Below are 21937 nucleotides of genomic sequence, written 5' to 3' on the forward strand. Positions count from 1 at the left end.
CTTGTGCAAAGTGCGCTGTATTGTTGACCGATGCACAGTGACACCATCTGCAGCAAGAAGATGCTGCAGGTCTTTGGAGGTGGTCTGTGAATTGTCCTTGACTGTTCTCACCATTCTTCTTCTCTGCCTTTCTGATATTTTTCTTGGCCTGCCACTTCTGGGCTTAACAAGAACTGTACCTGTGTTCTTCCATTTCCTTACTATGTTCCTCACAGTGGAAACAAACAGGTTAAATCTCTGAGACAACTTTTTGTATCCTTCCCCTGAAAAGCTATGTTGAATAATCTTTGTTTTCAGATCATTTAAGAGTTGTTTTGAGGAGCCCATGATGCCACTCTTCATAGGAGAATCAAATAGGAGAACTACTTGCAAGTGGCCACCTTAAATACCTTTTCTCATGATTTGATACACCTGGCTATGAAGTTCAAAGCTCAACGAGGTTACAAAACCAATTTAGTGCTTCAGGAAGTCAGTAAAAAGTAGTTAGGAGTGTTCAAATCAAGAAAATGATAAGGGTGCCCATACTTTTGCACCGGTCAAATTTTGTTTAAATGCAGATTGACATTTTCTGTTAGTACAATAAACCTCATTTGAATTCAGAAATATAACTGAGTCCATCAGTTATTAGATATATGAAACTGAAATAGCTGTTGGAAAAAACAAAATTGTTATAAAGAAAAAAGGTTAACATTAATAGGGGTGCCCAAACTTTAACATATGACTGTATGTGTCTCCAATAATGTGTCGGGAAAAGACTTCAATCTGTTACCTAAATATTGGCAAAAAATGTCCTCCAGTAATGGCTCTCCAAGAAAAAATATTACATAATTTTGAACAGGCCATGGTAGATAGTATTACTTTTAAACAGTGGATATCTGGTGACAGATGGACTTTTGAAACTTTTTCTAAAAGTGCATAAGACTTTGTAGAACTTTTTTTGACCAGCTGATAATCCTTAAAGGGATAGTCCAAAACCCAAAAGTAAATGTTAATTAATATATCTTTAACCCCTTCACCCCCAAGGGTGGTTTGCACGTTCATGACCGGGCCAATTTTTACAATTCTGACCACTGTACCTTTATGAGGTCATAACTCTGGAACGCTTCTATGGATCCCGGTGATTCTGACAATGTTTTCTCGTGACATATTGTACTTCATGCTAGTGGTAAAATTTCATTCAAATAACTTGCGTTTATTTGTGAAAAAAACGGAAATTTGGCAAAAATTTTGAAAATTTCGCAATTTTCCAACTTTGAATTTTTATGCCCTTAAATCACAGAGATACGGCACACAAAAAACTTGATAACTAACATTTCCCACATGTTTACTTTACATCAGCACAATTTTGGAACCAAAATTTTTTTTTGTTAGGAAGTTATAAGGGTTAAAAGTTGACCAGCGATTTCTCATTTTTACAACACCATTTTATTTTTAGGACCACATCACATTTGAAGCCACTTTGAGGGGTCTATATGATAGAAAATACCCAAAAGTGACACCATTCTAAAAACTGCACCCCTTAAGGTGCTCAAAACCACATTCAAGAAGTTTATTAAGCCTTTAGGTGCGTCACAGGAATTTTTTTGAATATTTAAAAAAAATGAACATCTAACTTTTTTTCACAAAAAAAATACTTCAGGTTCAATTTTTTTTATTTTACCAAGGGTAACAGGAGAAATTGGACTGCAAAAGTTATTGTGCAATTTGTCCTGAGTACGCTGATACCTGATTTGTGGGGGGGAACGACTGTTTCGGCGCATGGCAGAGCTCAGAATGGAAGGAGCGCCGTTTGACTTTTTCAATGCAAAATTGGCTGGAATTCAGATCGGACGCCATGTCACGTTTGGAGAGTCCCTGATGTACCTAAACAGTGGAAACCCCCTACAAGTGACCCCATTTTGGAAACTAGACCCCCCAAGGAACTTATCTAGATATGTGGTGAGAACTTTGAACCCACAAGGGCTTTACAGAAGTTTATAACGTACAGCGGTACAATTAAAAAATCATATTTTTTCCACAAAAATGATCTTTTCACCCCAATTTTTATTTTCCCAAGGGTAACAGGACCCTAAAAGTTATTTTGCAATTTGTCCTGAGTATGCTGATACCCCACATGTGGGGGTAAACCACTATTTGGGCGCATGGCAGAGCTCGGAAGGGAAGCAGCGCCATTTGACGTTTTTGGCTGGAATTGAGATCGGACATCATGTCGCAATTGGAAAACCCCTGATGTACCAAAACAGTGGAAACCCCCCACAAATGACACCATTTTGTAAACTAGACCCCCTAAGGAACTTATCTAGATGTGTGGTGAGAACTTTAAACCCCCAAGGGCTTCACAGAAGTTTATAATATAAAGCCGTACAATTAAAAAATCATATTTTTTCCACAAAAATGATCTTTTCACCTTCAATTCTTATTTTTCCAAGGGTAACAGCACCCTAAAAGTTATTGTGCATTTTGTCCTGAGTACGCTGATACACCACATGTGGGGGTAAACCACTATTTGGGAGCATGGCAGAGCTCGGAAGGGAAGCAGCGCTATTTGACGTTTTTGGCTGGAATTGAGATCGGACACCATGTCGCGATTGGAAAACCCCTGATGTACCTAAACAGTGGAAACCCCCCACAAATGACACCATTTTGGAAACTAGACCCCCTAAGGAACTTATCTAGATGTGTGGTGAGAACTTTGAACCCCCAAGGGCTTCACAGAAGTTTATAACATAAAGCCGCACAATTAAAAAATCATATTTTTTCCACAAAAATGATCTTTTCACCCTCAATTCTTATTTTTCCAAGGGTAACAGCACCCTAAAAGTTATTGTGCAATTTGTCCTGAGTACGCTGATACCCCACATGTGGGGGTAAACCACTATTTGGGCGCATGGCAGAGCTCGGAAGGGAAGCAGCGCCATTTGACGTTTTTGGCTGGAATTGAGATCGGACACCATGTCGCGATTGGAAAACCCCTGATGTACCTAAACAGTGGAAACTCCCCACAGATGACACCATTTTGTAAACTAGACCCCCCAAGGAACTTATCTAGATGTGTGGTGAGCACTTTGAACCCCCTCAGTGCTTCACAGAAGTTTATAACGCCCGGGCGTGAAAATAAAAAATTCGTATTTTTTCCACAAACATGATCTTTTAGTCACCATTTTTTTTATTTTCCCAAGGGTAACAGGAGAAATTGGACCCCAAAAGTTGTTGTCCAATTTGTCCTGAGTATGCTGATACCCCATATGTGGGAGAAAACTACTGTATGGGAACACATCGGGGATCGGAAGGGAAGTAGTGACGTTTTGGAATGCAGACATTGATGGAATGGTCTGCGGGTGTCATGTTGCCTTTGGAGAGCCCCTAATGTACCTAAACAGTGGACACTCCCCACAAATGATCCCATTTTGAAAACTAGACCCCCTAAGAAACTTATCTAGATGTGAGGTGAGCACTTTGAACCCCCAAGGGCTTCACAGAAGTTTATAATGCCAGGGCATGAAAATAAAAAAATCTTATTTTTTCCACAAACATGATCAATTAGTCCCCAATTTTTTTATTTTCCCAAGGGTAACAGGAGAAATTGAACCCCAAAAGTTGTCCAATTTGTCCTGAGTAAGCTGACACCCCATATGTGGGAGAAAACTACTGTATGGACACACGTCAGGGCTCGGAAGGGAAGTAGTGACGTTTTGGAATGCAGACTTTGATGGAATGGTCTGCAGGTGTCATGTTGCCTTTGGAGAGCCCCTAATGTACCTAAACAGTGGAAACCCCCACAAATGACCCCATTTTGGAAACGAGACCCCCTAAGGAACTTATCTCAATGTGTTGTGAGCACTTTGAACCCCCAACGGCTTTACAGAAGTTTATAATGCCCGGGCATGAAAATAAAAAAATCGTATTTTTTCCACAAACATGATCAATTAGTCCCCAATTTTTTTTATTTTCCCAAGGGTAACAGGAGAAATTGGACCCCAAAAGTTGTTGTCCAGTTTGTCATGAGTACGCTGACACCCCATATGTGGGAGAAAACTACTGTATGGACACACGTCGGGGCTCGGAAGGGAAGTAGTGACGTTGTACTTTTGACGGTTTTTAAAAGTGCAGAACTTTTTGTAGAATGTTTTTGTGAACAGCTGATAGTCCTTAAGAAACACTCATTTATAGCTCGCCAACAGTCTGACTACTACAATCACCTCAAAGAAAGCATCAAACAGAATGAGGCAGTAATAAGCTTAGACTTTTCAGAGAACTATTCCTTTGTTGTTCAGGATGAAGCACAGTCATTTCACTGGAACAATGAACAAGCAACTGTGCACCCTTTTGCGATCTAGTACAATGAGAATGGAGAAATAAAGTGCAAAAGTGTAGTTATGATATCTGAGTGCTTACTTCACGATTAAATAGCTGTTCATTTATTCCAAAAAAAATTGATTTCAGTGATAAAAACAGACATCCTACCAAGTTTGAGCAAGGTCTACTACTTCTCGGATGGCTCTTCTGCACAGTATAAAAACAGGAAAAACTTTATAAATGTATGCCATCAGAAGAAAGACTTTGGAGTGGAAGCTGAATGGCACTTTTGTTGCCACAGCCCATGGCAAAGGTGTATGTGATGATCTAGGAGGCACCATGAAAAGTCTTACAGCTCGGGCTAGCCTCCAGAGGCCATATTCAGACCAAATCTTATCATCCATGCAACTTTTCAAACTGGAATGAGAAAAATATTTCTAACATCCATTTCATGTACTGTACAAACCAGGACTACGAAGAAGAAGAGAGTTTGTTAAAACATTGGATTTGGGAAGCAGAACCCATCAAAGGGATTCAGCCATACCACACTTTCATTCCACGTAGTGTAACAGAAATACAAACAAGGATTTTTTCATTCAGCAAAAACAGTGCCGTCCATGAAGTTATTGAAGATGGCACAAGATTGGCAATGGATGATATAACTGGTTATGTGAATCTGGTCGGCACTGCTGGATAATGTACTCTCCAAAGATTATGGCAATGAAGTAGAAGCGACTTTTCTGCACCTTCTGGTCATCCCCATCCTTTGCCTATCCAAGAAAATGAGACGTTTTAATAGTGAACAAACATCAAATATTAACTCAGGTGAACCCAAACCCCATGACAGCAGTACATACTCACACAAGGGAATGCCCATTGTTAGTAAGAGATTGTGGACAAGATGACATTTCACCCAGTAGAAGGGACAAATTGGTAATAAAAGGACTGTGTAAAGACTTACTATTAATTGTTTAAGACTAGTTAGAATGGTAGAGTTGGAAGGGACCTCCTGGGCCATCTGGTCCAACCCCCTGCTCAAAGCAGGATTCGCTAAATCATCCCAGTCAGATGTCTGTCCAGCCTCTGTTTGAAGACTTCCATTGAAGGAGAACTCACCACTTCTCGTGGCAGCTTGTTCCACTCATTGATCACTCTGTCAAAAAGGTTTTTCTAATATCTAATCTGTGTCTCCTCCCATTTAGTTTCATCCCATTGCTTCTAGCCTTTCCTTGTGCAAATGAGAATAAAGTTGATCCTTCTACAATGTGACAGCCCTTGAGATATTTATAGACAGCTACATATTGTTTTATTTTATAGCTTGATGATTTAACTACTGTACTTTAAAAAAAAAAAACTTGAAAAGGACATATCTAGTGATGTGATGTAACAATAAAAAATGTTACATGTATATCTAACCCTCTTATGACCTGTAGGTTGCTTCCCCCCTTTGGTGCGGGCTGTGCTACTGAGCCCGCACCATTTCCGGCACATGACAGCTGATCTGATCAGCTGGCAAGTGCCCCTAACAGCCATGTTGTGGGTGTATTCATGATCCACCAGCGGCTGTTAACATGTTAAATGCAACTGTCAATTTCTGACAGCGACATTTAACTCGAGCAAATCGGATGTGCCTGTGTCACATGAACACGGGGTGCCGATAAATTGCCATGACAACCCGGGACCTGCAAGAGACCCCTGTGGTTATCAATGCCGAATTGCTATGAGCACTGCCCCGTGTGCGTTGCTCATAGTGGATGAGCGTTTTTGCTACACAAAGCGCAGCTGAAGTTGCAGGGAATTTTACTATGACGTGAATTACAAAAGTGATTAGTTTTTAAAGCCCTACTATGTGTAGTACAGGAGATCAGATGATCGCAGCCTCCTATGGAGACTATTGAAGCATGGAAAAAGTAAAAAAAAAGTTTTTAACAAATATTTAAAATAATGAAAAAAATATATAAAAGTTCAAATCACCTCCTTTTGTCCCATTCAAAATAAAACAATAAAAAAATATATACACCTATTTGGTATCGCCGAGTTCAGAATCGCCCCGATTTCTTCTTCACCTGAGGTGTCATTGTAACCAGTATGACAGAGCCAATATGGCTGGCTGGACTCGGGACGATACTGCTGGCAGGTTCTGACAGAAAGTTACAGTCTTGCAGGCCAGTCAGCGCTGGGGCTAGTGGTGAGGGGCACTGGAAACTGTGGACTAGGGCCACATGTATTTTACAACACTCAGGCGCATATTACTGACACTGAGCCTGTGGTGAAGGAAACATCAGAATGGTAAAGGGATTGTGCTGGAGTCTGGGGGAAGCCGCATGGATGTTGCGGTTGAAAGCCGCATGGATGTTGCGGTTGAAAGCCGCAGTGTGAACACAGCCCCAGGCTGCACAGTGACCACGACAGGTAGCCGTGAGCCGCGGCTATAACGATCTGTAGCTGCACAGCCTGAGTGGCGGCTGATGTGTCCGGTAGGCCCAGCCATTTCTGCTCCATCACACGGCCCACCGAGCGGACTGTAACAAGGCCTCCCCCGTATACAGGAGCCGCTGCCAGTGTGGACCCCATGGCTGCACAGACACTGAGGGCGGAGCCACATTCCCAGCACGTCCACTACTGAGGCCGGAACCTAAGCAGCGTCCTCACTAGTTCCCGGAGTGCAGCACTCGCTAAGGACCACGACGTCACTTCCTCTTCCGGCTTCTGCTCCATGTGTGTCCCATGCTCAAAGTGATTTCGCCGTGTTCGGGTTTTCTCGTGAGTGTGACTTTCCCGTGTATGTCCGTGCGTGTCCGGGGCTGACGCTTGTAGTGAGAGGCACCATGACCAGACTGACTGCGTGGGTTCTCTTCCCCCACTCAGGGTCTCATATGGGTCACTGCCCATAGACAGTAACTGAGACCGTTGCAGACAGCATTTCTAGATGTTGTCCCTCGTGTTTTCTCCTCTGATATCTGAAATGTAAATGGTGGCTGCTATTAAATAACTTAAGGGCCAGTGGTCTGATTCTGGGTAAGACTGGGGTCACACTTGCGAGAAACAAGTGTCTCAATACTCGGGAGCGGAGCGCTCAGCTGCATAGAAATACGTGCAGCTGCACACTCCGGTCCCGAGTGCCGGGGATTGAGACGCAAGACTCGTGCAAATTTCTTGCAAGTTTGACCCTGGCCTAAGGCTATTGCCGAAATTCGTGGGTCCCATCGGGGCTTCTGGCCATACCCTCAATGGGATTGTTAGTCTATGGCCCCGTTGGTACATACATATCATGCTGACAGCAGAGCGAACGTGTTCTCCGTCGTGCATCATTTTCGGGCTTATATGTCTACTGGAGGTGGACACTCAGATGCAGCCTACTACGTCTGGGTGCCTGCTGTAGGTGTATATGCCCAAAAATGATGTACGGCAGAGCACAGGTTGACTGTCATCACCATTATAGTCTATGGCCCGTTGGTGCATGTGCCTTATTCCCAATTTGCATGGGTGGAGTGGACTCAAGCCCCGACTGGACCAACAGAAGTGGCATTGACAATGTGAAAGCACTGCAAGACCCCCCAGTGGGTCACAAGTTTAATCATTTGGGTGAGAGCTGATCAGATGGCCAGAGGGAAGAAAGCTGTATTTCACCCTTGTGGATTTTGCTGCAGATCTGCAGTATAGACTGTCGTGGACTGATATAGGGGATTCCTCTGAGGTATCTGCATATTACCTATGTGACTGTACTGTAATACTACATTTTCTGTGCAACGACCATTGCAAGCACAATAGCTGGTAGGTACAGATTCCCAGGGCAAAAGTTTTTTTTTTTTGTCAGGAGCTTCCCTGTAGCAAATATGTTGATCTGTCTCATTTTTTTGATTTCTTGGTATCATCTCCTCTGTGGAGCTGAGTAGCTGGTAGCAGTATAACCACCATTATGTTCAGCCCTGCATTATTTTCCATAAGATCAGTATATGAAATGTTATTGTCTTCTTCTTGTGACCTATTACAGAAATAACAGCATGGGTAAACAGAAAAAGGGGCATAACTGGAAAGCGAGACAACACGTGCAGTACACAGAGGACAAGGCTGAAGCCATACAAAATGTGCAGATTGAATTAGAAGGTGAGACATTATTTCCATGCTCCGAGGTTGTACCAGTGTAAATGACAACTAGATTTATTTCTGGTAAAATTGTATATTCCAGGAGTTGATAAACTGAAAGGTGTGGATGAGAGCAACGCTCTAGTGTTACCTTCCAAAAAACCCAAAAAGAAACAGATTACTGCGACTGCTCCCACAAAAAAGCCTCTAAGTCGAAAACAGAAGAAAGCTCTACAGAAGATCTTGGAACAAAAAGAAAAAAAGAGCCAGGTCAGTCTGTTTCAATTGTTTGTCCACGCTGGGACATAGTTACTGATCCAAATTTCTGACAGTTAACTTAACATTGTTAGAGCTCAAGCAGATGTCTGTGGAATTCTGATCGAGCATGGTTCGCAATGCACAGACTGACCGTGGGTCTACCATATTCAAACTTGAAATCCTCATTTATGTCTAATAGGCTGTCGAGTTCAGGTCGGAAGACCCACGGACAGTCTATTATTGTGATCCATGCTCGGACCGAGTTTCCTGGAAGTCTGCATGAGCCCTTACAATGAGCCAAATTTATATCAAAGGCCCGCAGTGGATGACAAATTTGTCAAGTCTTTAGACAATTTTGTTAAAAGGGAATCTGTCACCAAGCTTGACCTATCTAAACTTAATATGGGCATTCAGGTTATAGAATCCTGCAAAAAATGATACCTGTGTGTCTCATATCAGATGTGTTGTTGTTGAGAAATTTTATCACTTTATATAAATAAGCTCTTCCAGGCTCTGAAGAGCATGTTGCTTGAAAGATAACTCTGCCTCCAGAGCTTATTTTACATGAATGGGGAGTTACCAGTGAGATGTGTAACAAACACAGAACAGGAGAAATAACATTTTTCTTCTTGCAAACACATTTTTTACTTCTCTCCTAGCTCTGCAGTATGGTAACAATATTGCAACCCTGTCTTCCTGTGAGATGCAAGTTGAAGCTGGGAGGAACTTGCGGATGTGTCAGTTATAATCACACACAGCTCTGCAGTGAGATAAAGAGAGCGGCCATTACATATTACACTAGTAACTCCCCTTTATGTTTAAAACAAGTTCTGGAGGCAGAGTTATGTTCCAGGCACCATCCTCCCCGTAACCTGAAAGAGGTAATTTATATAAAGCGATAAGAGGATTTCTCAGCAACACAGCATCTGATATGTGACATACAGGAGGACTCTTTTCAGCAATCAATAACCTGTATGCCGATATTAATAGTTTAGATAGGTCTAAAGTAATGACAAATTCTCTTTAATTTTACGAGTTTGCACCAAAAATTTGGGACAATTTTTGCACATGTGGTCGCACTTTTAATTAAGCTTGTTTTGTACTGGGGCGTGGCTATGTAGCGAGCTAGAGAGGACGCTTGATGGGAGAGCTCCTCAGAATCCTACATTATCCTGGACTCTGGACCCTTTTTTCACAATATATTTGGGACTGTCTGGACCCCCCTTGACATCAGGATCCCCCTGGACCTCCGCAGGGGGACGTGGAGCAGCTTTTGTGAGCAGACGACCGGGGAGACCGGGGCGGGCGGCTGATGCTCCACGAGGCGGCGGCCATCTTGGATGCGCGGCTCTGCCACTGAGAGCTGCGGCGTCGGCACACACCGCTGCTCGGGTAGTGAAGATATCGGCTTGCAGACTAGAGGGGACACGCGGTGAGTGCCTTGAAAGATTGGGCCCTGCGTGCTCTTTCCCCTCCATTAATTAATCACTGCACCGGCTGGCGCCATTACTGTGAGAGGCTCTGAACACCAGCTGCTGTTTCTGTGGGGACCCCTCTCCCTCCCCTGGCCGCAAGGAACTTTATTGTCATAGTGCTGGTCACTGTCCTCACAATTTCACGTGGCCTCTTTTCTGTGGCCTGAGCTATAATCATCTATTAATAGCCCTGCTGTGTTCGCCATCTGTGGTGGGAAATATCTGAAACATACACCTCCTAGCTATCTCACTGGATCACACTGCAGCTAACCATGAGTCGTTTTAAGGGGTCAGGAGTAGCGGAAAAACTTAAAAAGTTTGCAAGATCCGATCCTTCTGAAAGTGCACGACCTTATAGAAATCCTTCCTCTCAAGTTCAACGTAAAAATTGTCCTTCTGGGGGTGAGGAGGAGACGGAGCAGGAGGAATTGACCCTTAAACAGGCGTCTGAGCAATTGATGCAGGCTATCTCCCTAACCAGGACATCCCTAACTGAGAAAATTGAGGATGTTTACACGGAGGTTGGGAGACTCCGTCAAGATATGCAGGCCATGAAGGGACGCATTACGGAGGTGGAGACGAGGGTGTCCAGGGTAGAGGATACTATTACACCTATGGAGGCCAAATTAACGAAAGTGGTGGGCTCTATGAATGCTTGGAAGCAGAAGGCGGACGACTTGGAAAACAGAATGCGTCGGAATAATATCCGCATCATTGGTCTGCCTGAGCACTCGGAAGGTCAGCATCCTGAGCAGTTTCTGGAAGACTGGCTTAAGGCCTCCCTGGGAGATGAATTCTCTTCAGTGTTCGCTATTGAAAGAGCTCATAGGGTCCCTACAAAACCCCTGCCTCCAGTGGCCCCGCCTCGGCCTTTCCTGGCACGCCTCCTCAATTGTAAGGACAGAGATACCATTCTCCGTCTTGCATGACTAAAAAGTCCCATCAAGTTTAATAGTGCTGTGATCTCCATCTTTCCGGACTTATCCATGGAACTGCAGAAGCAGCGGGCACAATTCATCGAGGTCAAGAAACTGCTCAGGGAAAGAAACATTGTGTACTCAATGATCTATCCGGCCCGGCTTCGGGTTGTTCACGGAGGTACCTCCGTGTTCTTCACGGATCCAGTGGAGGCGACTGGCTGCGGTCCCATGGGGGATCCCCTGCAAAGGAATCCTAATGTGACGGCTGTTAATTCGGATCTTTTCAAAGGTCTAATTGGAGCTCTCTCGGCGAGTACCCAGTTAACAACAATACCGGACGCTGTGCTCAGTGATGGTATCCCCTTGCTTATTTTTTGATGGGGGCGTGAGACTGTGCTCCTATATTCCTAGGTTCTTGTTCTGTTTTTTCTTTTTCAAAGGTTTTAGTTTTCATAGTTACTTAGGTAAATTCCGCAGCCGATGCCAACTTTGTTTTCTAGGTGTTATCTCTGCATTCTGCTCGGGCTCCACTGTGCAACATATCCGGATAGGCGGGAATGGGTTCATGCGCTGATCATCTCTAAGAAATACGTAATTCTGTGTATCTACAACCCCCCCCCCCGGCCAGTATGTCAATTATCCAGAAGGCATTGAGTTTCGCCCTGAATTATCCAGATGCACACGGCATTTGTATTGGAGATTTTAATTTGGTCACGAATAATCATCTTGATAAATTGAGATTGTGATGGAGTGCAGAGTGGGACGACCCCCCCCCCCCCCCCCCCCCCTGGTTACATCCCAGCTGTCACAATTCATGGCGGGTACCGGGTGGCTGGATCTATGGAGAACACGCCATCCTGAGATGAGGGAGTATACTTGCCATTCTTCCACTAAACGCTCCCTGTCTCGTATAGATTACATTTTTGGTTCCAGCAGCCTGGCGATATGGGTGGATGATATTGAACATGGCAGTAGGGGGATTTCAGACCATAGTCCGGTTATTCTTAAACTTAATTATGGACCATTGAACAATAGGATAACGTGGAAATTGAACCCTTTTTGGCTGAAGTTGATAAAATCGCCCGATAGATCAGTTACGTTGCTTCGTCTCGTCCCACCCTGAACCACGAAATATTAATTTATTTTGGGATGCTCTTAAGGCTTATCTGAGGGGTTGTTTATCCTCTACGATCTCTTACATTAAATGAGTGACATTGGAGGAGGATGGCGAGATGGAGCGATGTCTGAAAGATTCGGAGACAGCCTACATATCTGATCAAACTAATAGTAATAGGGTGGAGTGGTTGACTGCTCAAAGGTTATATACTCAACATATTGACACTAAAACTAAGCGTAAACTATTTTTCTCGTTCGCCTTATTGGGGGACACAGAGACCATGGGTGTATGCTGCTGACACTATGCACAAAAAAAGGTTAGCTCCTCCTCCGCAGTGTACACCCCACCGACCGGCAGGGAATTCCTCAGATTAGCTTAGTGTCAGTAGGAGGTGGACACGGGTCTTTCATTAGACCCATATCTACCTCGATGTGCGTCGTTCCTTTTCAGGTTTCTCCGGAGGGATACAGGGTGAATAGTCACCTCTGTAGTCCCACGAAGAGGCTGCGAGTACGGCGCGTACTGCCGCCCCGTATCCTCGCAGCTCTCTGCACCAGGACCAGCAGCCTTCCGGACGGACGCCAACATGTATACGTGTCGGCTTTTCTGAGAGTCTTGGTCGTCCGTCTCCCACCCACTCGCCTGTCGGTCGGATGAGACGCAGACAAGCTTCAATCAGATGGTACCTTTATTTTCAGGGTTCGGGCCCGGGACAGGGTGAATATTAGATCCCCACTCGTCTCTGGACTTGGTCGGGAGAGATTCCCTTGGAGCTAGGATGCGGTAGCACTGCGGGTCTCCGTGGCCGTCCCGCGCCTCCAGGCAGCCTTTTTTGTGGTCAGCCGCTGTCCCTATCCCGGACAGGGGTCTTTTCCCCAGCAGCGCTCATGTTGCGGTTCCTCCGCGCCGCCCCTGTGCTGACAGGCGGCCGCCGCGATTAATTTAGGCTCCGGCTTCAGTTCGGGCCTACTCCTGTATCGCAGCCACGCCCCCCGCCCCTTTCTACTAAGCGGGCTTCTCTCCCGCCCGTTCCAGGCCCTCCCGCCGCTCTTCTCAGCCTGTTCCTGGCCAGGGGCGGTGCCGGATTTAGCAGCCGGTTAGCTCCGCCCTCCTTCCCCTGGGAGCGCGTTTTTCCCTGATTCCTCTCAGGCGGTCGCCATCTTGCAGCCGCACAGCCGGACTCCCCTGGCAGCCAGATATCGCTCCCTGGGCCTGTCAGCTGGATATCGCTCTGACCTGCAGCTGCAGAGAGGTGGATACCTTCTTCTCTGGGGTCACCGGACCGTGAGTAGCTCTGCATCTGCAGGCTGACACCCTTCTCTGCACCCTGTCCCCCAACCTTCCGGCACTACCTCAGGTTTCACTATGTCTAACTCCAAATCTGACCGTAACCGCCCTGCGGCTCCCTCCTGCACTCTCGTCAAGTTCTTTGCATGCTCTTCTTGCAATCGCAAACTTCCCTCAGGTCAGTCCACTTCCCTCTGCCTGGATTGTAGCAATCCTATTCAACCTGACGCCGCCCAGGAGCCATCTAGGGCCCCAGGCGAGAGTGAACCCCCCATGCCTGGCTGGGCCTCGTCTCTATCACAGTCAGTGGCAGACCTCACCAGGGTGTCTCAGTCCCTAGTAGCCGTCCTGGATATGTTGCCCCTGGACACCTCTACAGGGTCCAGCAGGCCTCAAGAGGTTCCATCTGAGTCGGCCAGCGTTAGTCGCAAAAGACCCAGGCAGGATCTCCAGCCGGAATCCTCTCCTCGCCCCATGTCACCACATAGTCCTTCTCGGCAGCCTCCCTCCCGGGCCTCCTCTCCCGAGTCAGGTGAAGCGCTCTCGGACAGGTCATCTGAGGGGATCTTAGAGCTGGATTCGGACCAGGATGCAAACATGAGGGTTACTGTGCAGAACCTCATTGCAGCAATCCATCAGACCTTCGACATTGCTGACCCCCCCCCCCCCCCCCTGCGAGATCCTCAGATCAGGAGGTTTCGTTCAGACGGGAGGAAACACCCTCCAGGGTATTCCCTTTACATTCCGAGTTTGGGAAAGATTTTTACCAGGGAAAGAGGGGATCCGACCAGACGCTTTCAACGAGGGAAGCGTCTCGGCGTTCTGTACCCGTTTGCTAAACAGCTCACGGACAACTGGTCTGCCTCTCCCTCGGCCGATCCGCCCCTGTCCAGGCTTTCTAATAACACGGTTCTCCCGCTTTCAGGCGTGGCGTCTCTTAAGGATTCTAATGATAGGATCATAGAATCCCTAGCGAAGTCTGCCTTCGAAGCGGCTTCGACGGCGGTATGCCCAATTTTTGCTTCATCTTGGGCAGCAAAAGCCATAGCCACTTGGGCAGAGCATCTTCGTCAGGGCATCCTAGAGAAAGCACAACCAGATCGATTGGCCGATCTTGCCAATCAGATTTCCCATGCAGGGGATTATCTGCTTTCTGCTTCTTTGGATGCCGCATCCTGCGCAGTTCAGGTGTCAAGTAACGTTGTGGCAATCCAACGTACAATTTGGCTCAAGGCCTGGCAGGCGGACCTGTCTTCTAAAAAGTCTCTTACTAATCTGCCTTTTCAGGGAGGGCGCCTTTTTGGATTCCAATTGGACCAAATTATTAAGGACGCCACCGGAGGCATGAGTTCTCTCCTGCCTCAGTCAAAGCCTCGCAGACCCCCACTGAGGTGTCAGTTTCGACCCTTTCGGGCTTACCGCCGTTTCAATACGGCGGAGACCTTCTTCAACCAACAAAGACCGCAGGCACGCCAAGATAGGAAGAAAGTTTCCTTCAGACCCACTCCCTCCTGGCGCTCCCACTCTTCGCAGGGCAGACCATCCAGATCCGGATCTGGACGGCCCACATCAGCATGACTATCCTCGGACTCCCGAGGATCCCTTCCAATTGGGAGGTCGACTCTTGTTCTTCAAGGACGTCTGGCTGGCCTCAGTAGAGGACGCTTGGGTCAGGGAGGTTGTATCGTCAGGATACAAGATAGTGTTCGTCTCTCTTCCACGGGATCGTTTCTTCGAATCCCGTCCTTCAAAAGATCCAGCTTTGATCCCGGGGTTCTTTATGGCCATCCACTCTCTCCTCAGTTCCGGGGTGATTGTGCCCGTTCCCGAATCGGAGCGGTTTACAGGGTTTTATTCAAACCTGTTTGTCGTGCCGAAAAAAGACGGGGCGGTCCGACCCATCTTGGATCTCAAGCTGCTCAACAAGAGAGTTCGTCTTCGCCACTTCCGGATGGAGTCGGTTCGTTCGGTAATCGCTTCCATGGAGGAGCAGGAATTCATGTGTTCGATAGACATCCAAGATGCCTATCTACATGTTCCCATATTCTCCGGACATCAGAAGTTCCTGCGTTTTGCGCTTCGCCAGGAACATTACCAGTTTGTCGCGCTGCCCCTCGGTCTCACCACCGCTCCCAGAGTCTTCACGAAGATCATGGCTGCGTTGATGGCCTTGTTGAGGATCAGAGGTCTCGTTCTTTTTCCGTACCTCGACGATATTCTGATCAAAACTCCCTCTTTCCAACAGGCACGCCTAAGTTTGACTATCGTCCTGGACACTCTTTCCGATTTCGGGTGGATCGTCAACAGGAAAAAGTCCTGTCTGGTCCCTACTCAACGTCTTGTGTTTCTGGGCCTACTGTTCTACACTCGTCGGTCAAGGGTCTTTCTCCCACAAGAGAAGATTCTCTCCCTGCAGCAGGCTGTACGATCGCTGCAGACCACACGATTTCCGTCCCTCCGAACAGCTATGAGGGTCCTGGGAAAGATGGTGGCGGCGATAGAGGCAGTTACCTTTGCCCAATTTCATGCCAGACCTCTCCAACACGCCATTCTGTCGAGGTGGAACAGGTCGGCTCTGTCCCTGGATCGCCCTGTTTGTCTTTCATGCCGGATCAAGCGGTCACTCAACTGGTGGTTGACGTCACCTCTCATCCGCTTGGGGGGTCTTTTCTTCCTGTTCACTGGCAGATTGTAACAACGGATGCCAGCCTCCTCGGCTGGGGTGCAGTGTTCCGCAATCACACTGTTCAGGGTCGTTGGTCGACTCAAGAATCTGCTCTGCCGATCAACGTCCTAGAGATACGAGCGATCCATCTGGCTCTCGTCCACTGGGAGAGGCTCCTCAGGGCCTGCCTGTCCGGATTCAGACAGACAATGCCACAGCGGTGGCATATGTCAACCGCCAAGGAGGGACACGGAGTGTCTCAGCCCTGGCAGAAGTGTCCAAGATCCTTCAGTGGGCACCGACAATCTCCGCGGTACACATTCGGCGTAGACAACTGGGCCGCCGACTTTCTCAGCCACAAGGGTCTTGCGGCAGGAGAGTGGTCCCTACATCCAGAGGTATTTCTTCAGCTCTGCCGTCATTGGGGAACCCCGGACGTAGATCTGCTAGCTTTTCGCCTCAACAGGAAGGTCCCGCAGTTTGTATCCAGAGCTCGAGATCCTCTCACAGTGGGCGCCGACGCTCTGGCCATTCCTTGGTCACAGTTCGAGCTCCCCTACCTGTTTCCTCCCCTGCCTCTTCTTCCCAAGCTGTTGAAGAAGATCAAAGCAGAAGGAATTCCAGTCATTCTCATTGCCCCGAATTGGCCCAGAAGGTCTTGGTTCGCAGACATTGTCAACCTTCTCGCGGACGTCCCCTGGAAGCTTCCAGACAGGGCAGATCTGCTGTCTCAAGGTCCGATTTGCCACCCCAATTCTCGGCCACTCAATTTAACGGCGTGGCTGTTCAGACCGAGGTTTTGAAACGAGCAGGATTCTCCGGTCGAGTAATTCATACCATGATCCGAGCCAGGAAGCCATCATCTTCCAAAATTTACTACCGTACTTGGAAGGCCTATTTCACTTGGTGTGAGGCCAATAACATCGCGCCTATGAGCTTTTCGCTCCCTTCCGTTCTGGCATTTCTTCAGGCAGGGCTGGATGCGGGGCTTGCTCTCAGTTCCTTGAAGGGTCAAGTTTTGGCGCTGTCCATTTTATTTCAGAAGACTTTGGCCTCCCGCCCTCAGGTCAAAACCTTTCTTCAGGACGTGGCTCACACGGCTCCTCCGTATCGAGCGCCCGTGGATCCATGGGATCTTAATCTGGTTCTTGAGGTTCTGCAAGGTTCTCCCTTTGAACCTCTCAGCGAAGTCTCCCTTTCCCTTCTCTCCTGGAAGGTTGCCTTTCTGGTGGCCATCACCTCCATCCGGCGCGTGTTGGAATTGGCGGCTCTTTCTTGCCGCTCTCCTTTCCTGGTACTTCACCAGGACAAGGTAGTTCTGCGGCCTCCGCTCTCTTTTCTTCCGAAGGTGGTGTCCTCCTTTCACCTCAATGAGGATATTGTTCTGCCGTCCTTCTGTCCGAGTCCAACTCACCCTCGGGAGCGGTCCCTGAACAAGCTGGATCTGGTCAGGGCGATGAGAGTCTATCTGTCTAGGACGTCTTCCTTGCGAAAGACACTCTCTTTTCGTTATTCCAGATGGGGCGCGGAAAGGTCACCCGGCTTCCAAAGCTACTATTGCTCGCTGGATCAGATCGGCAATTTTGGAGGCCTACCAGGTTAAGCATCGAGTGGCCCCTCCGGGGATCAGAGCGCACTCTACCCGGGCAGTGGGTGCTTCCTGGGCGGTACGCCACATAGCCTCCGCGCTGCAGCTTTGCAAAGCTGCAACCTGGTCTTTGGTTCACACATTTGTGAAATTCTACAGGGTCCACACCTACGCTTCGGCGGACGCCAGCCTAGGTAGAAGGATTCTGCAGGCAGTGGTGGTAAGTCCACTGGCCTAATGGAAGTTTGTTTCCCACCCCAGGGACTGCTTTGGGCCGTCCCATGGTCTCTGTGTCCCCCAATAAGGTGAACGAGAAAACAGGATTTTTGGGTTGCTTACCATAAAATCTGTTTCTCGGAGCCTTCATTGGGGCACACAGCACCCTCCCATGTTCTACAACTCCTGTTCTTTGGTTGATTGGTTACAGTTGAGTTGTTTGTTCTGTTTTCAAACAACCAATGTAAGAACAGGAGTTGTAGAACATGGGAGGGTGCTGTGTCCCCCAATGAAGGCTCCGAGAAACAGATTTTACGGTAAGCAACCCAAAAATCCTGTTTTTGCCTGACAATCTTATTTTGAGATGGGGAATCAGGCAAGCAAATTTTTGGCTTACATAGTGCGGCAACATAATACAACTAACACAATCTTACAGATTCGCAACTCGGATGGTACTTTGGTTTCTTCAATGGCGGAAATACTGAAATGCTTTTATGATTATTATAGTTCATTGTACAATTCTAAGACTGATGTTGATAGCCCGGGGTGTCTAAATTTTCTGTCAGATATATAGTTTACCACACTAAGTCCTTCCCAACAGGCCTTTATGGATGCTGAGTTTTCTCTGGAGGAGATAGAGGATGCCATGAAGGATATGGCCTCTGGGAAAGCCCCTGGACCGGATGGATTTCATGTCGAACTGTATAGGAAATATCGGGAGATACTGGCGCCCCTTTTGTTGACGGTGTTTCGTGGGATTTGGGAGGGGGGGGGATGCATGCCGGAATCCTTCTATGAGGCTAATATAATAGTTCTTAAAAAGGAGGGGAAGGACCCTTTTTAGATTGTGGATCTTACCTGCCCATATCATTAGTAAATGTGGACTACAAGATTTTTACAAAAATTTTGGCAAACAGGTTGAACTCAGTCATATTAGACCTCATACACTCTGACCAAACTGGCTTTATGCCTGGTAAGAGCACTTCCATAAATATTAGACGAGTCCAGTTGGTTGTCTAATATAGCTCTCTGGTGCCGGACAATGAATGGGCATTGGCATCGCTTGATGCAGCCAAGGCCTTTGACTCTCTTGAATGGCCTTTTCTCCGTGCATGTTAGCAGAGGTATGGATACGGTGATAGATTCCAAAAATGGGTCAGTATATTTTACATGAAGCCTAAGGCCCGGCTCAATGTAAATAGTTCCATATCTGAACCCTTTTCATTACATAGGGCAACTCGTCAAGGGTGTCCCCCTTTCCCCGGCCCTTTTTGCTCTTGCAATTGAGGCACTGGCAGTTCGTATAAGATCTTCCCCTAATGTTGCTGGTATAGAAATAGCGGGTCGGACAGACACCATAGGCCTATATGCTGACGATATGGTGATATTTATGGACAAAGCTGGGGAAACCCTGACGAGTGATCCCTACTATAAATAAATTCGGTAAATATTCTGGCTTGTATATAAACTGGGAGAAATCTGCTTTGATGCCTCTTTCCCATGCTCCAATGCCATGACTTGAGACTCTCTCCTCACTACCCATTGTAACCAGTTTCAAATATCTGGGTGTCCATATTTCTCAAGATAGTAAGTTTGATCTGCAACTTAACATACATCCACTGCTGGAGATGGTCAAAGCCAAATTCACGATCTAGGGTAAACTTCCACTGTCTGTAGCCGGACGAATTAATTTAATTAAAATATTACTCCCCAAGCTTAGTTATTTTCTTCAACATAGTGCTGTAGTGGTGCCCAGATCCTTTTTCGCTAATCTGAACTCCCAGATCACATCTTTTATATGGGGAAAACCAGGCCCAAACTTAAACTATCCACTCTGCAGAGACCCAAGAAAGGAGGGGGGGGGCAGCGTTACCAGATTTCTTTCTGTATTATCTGGCTGGACAGGCCAGAGCCATAAGTACATGGATGCCCGGCGGTCACCTCCCTAATTCTGAAGATCATTTGCTTCATGCCGCACAAACTAATTGCCTGCTTGGATTTTTGGAAATGAGGAAAATAAATGTCCCGCGGCTATTACCCCTGCTTCGTCTGGCACGATCAGTATGGAAACAGATTAAAAGTGTGGTTGGATTTGAGAATATTATAGCTGAAATGCCCCTATGGAATAATGGTTACCTTCCAGCGTTACTTGAACACCCATCCGCCGAGTTTTGGGCTCAGTATAATGTTTTTACGATAGGTGATCTATATGATCATGGAACTTTTGATATCTTTTGAACAATTACAAGTTAATCGCAATGTCCCGAGATCCCAGTTCTTTCGATATCTACAACTAAGGTCAGCTTTTCAATCACACACGAGATGTATAGATAATGCTATTTCGTCTCTACCCTTGATAGGGATCCTTAAATCACAAGGCCCCCAAGGTCTCATCTCCTCTCTGTACACATATATGCTGTCCGTAGGGACAGAATCTACTATAGACTCCGTTAAGAAGAAATGGGAAAGGCTCATCCCGGATACACGGGGAGAGGAGTGGGAAGAAATCCTGGAGTCATCAATCAGGGTATCTCCATCTGTTAATAACAGGATGATACAATTATATATTATAAATCAATCATATTTGACTCCGACTCGACTCTTCTTTTCCAAACATTTTTATTAACATTTCACATGAAAAATAAAAAAACACAACCAGACTATAAATAATAACTCATGGAAACATTTCCAGCCAGCAAGACCATTTTTTTTATAAAGGAAGGAAGACAGCCATTCAGCAACGCCAATTTTTGCTCATTTGTCTTATGTAAAGTCAGCTTTGCAATAATATCGAGTGAAGAGGGCACTCGAGTGGCTTTCCAATAAAACGCAATTTCATTTTTAGAAACCAAAAGTAAATGAATAACCAATTTCCTAACAGAAGGATTCAAACGACTTGCGTCCAACGAGAGCAGGGCGAACTGAGGAGTCAGTGAAAAATCTGATTGATTTAAAATATGAGAAATAAGAGAGATGTCCCAAAAATGCCAAAGACGTGGACAATACCAAAAAAAATGGGAAAGGCTACCATGATGCCCGCAATCCCTCCAACAGAGAGGGGAGGTGGAAGGGTTGATAAAAGCTCGACTCTTCAAGATGGGTCGATACCAATCATCGGAATGTTTGAGATGCCATTCATTAGATTCAGACTTTATTCATATGATCTGGTACTGTCCTATCGTTGCACAATTTTGGAGGGAGGTGACATCATTATTGACATCTCTGGTACAAATTCCCATCCCACTTGAACCACAGGTCTGTCTGTTTGGTGTATGGGATGAGGAGACATGGGGTTAATATGTTGGGATTTTCCTACGGGAGACACTGTTTATGGCACGAAAGGTACTGGCATTGCGGTGGATGGGAGGTTCATCTCCATCTCTTGGGTCCTGGATCAATTTAGTGAATTTGATTATCCCATATGAACGCACCTTATATCAAAACAGAGGGTGACCGGGTAAATTTGAAAAGATTTGGGAGAGGTGGAGATGTCACATAATAAATAGCTAATTGTGTGGAAGTAGGCTGCGGAATAGTTTGTTCTTGTAGATGTAGGTACGGTTTAAAAGTTAGGTAGATCTCATCACTTGAGTAATAACACAGGACCATTGTGATTTAATTGACATTATATTTTGCTTTATGTTGTATACAACTGGTATGCACATTTTGCCCCACATTTCAATGTCGTATGAAACATATGTATGTTTTTGTATTATGCTTAACATTATATACCAGTATGTGTATTGTACACCTGTTTATGGTTTAATAAACGAATTTAAAAAAAAAAAATGTTTTGTACTACAACATGCCCTTCTTTCAAGCAGCCCTTGTCCTCATTTTTGTTAAGCAGCTTTAGTAAAATAAAAGCTATGTAGTAATTAGCCGCAAATGTCAACCAACATGTTTATTCTTTTAAACAATTTGGATAAATCTGCCCCATTAATTGTTCAAGGCACTTACAATATTTTTATGGTACAAATGCCTCCAGAATTTTAGCAAATTGATTTGAGAACCTCCCCAATGATCTTA

The 21937-nt window shown here is 46.2% G+C and overlaps 1 protein-coding gene across 3 annotated transcripts in view; it reads left to right on the plus strand.

The window, feature by feature from the left end:
* Nucleotides 1-6858: 6858 nt before the first annotated feature.
* DHX37 (DEAH-box helicase 37) overlaps nt 6859-21937 on the plus strand; it is a 94484-nt gene continuing 79405 nt past the window's right edge. Inside the window, exons 1-3 of one of the 3 annotated variants that reach the window (XM_073557091.1) lie at nt 6859-7059; nt 8291-8403; nt 8486-8652. In XM_073557091.1, coding sequence (XP_073413192.1) covers nt 8301-8403; nt 8486-8652 — 270 coding nt within the window. In that variant the 5' untranslated portion in view covers nt 6859-7059; nt 8291-8300. Of the gene's footprint in view, nt 7060-7109; nt 7142-7210; nt 7264-8290; nt 8404-8485; nt 8653-21937 lie in introns of those variants that run through there. The other 2 variants (XM_073557090.1, XM_073557089.1) reach the window with 2 other exon arrangements.

Source organism: Dendrobates tinctorius, unplaced genomic scaffold (genome assembly GCF_039654945.1).
Source record: "Dendrobates tinctorius isolate UK_male_01 unplaced genomic scaffold, ASM3965494v1 ptg000243l, whole genome shotgun sequence".
In the NCBI taxonomy this organism is placed as follows: Eukaryota; Metazoa; Chordata; class Amphibia; order Anura; family Dendrobatidae; genus Dendrobates; species Dendrobates tinctorius.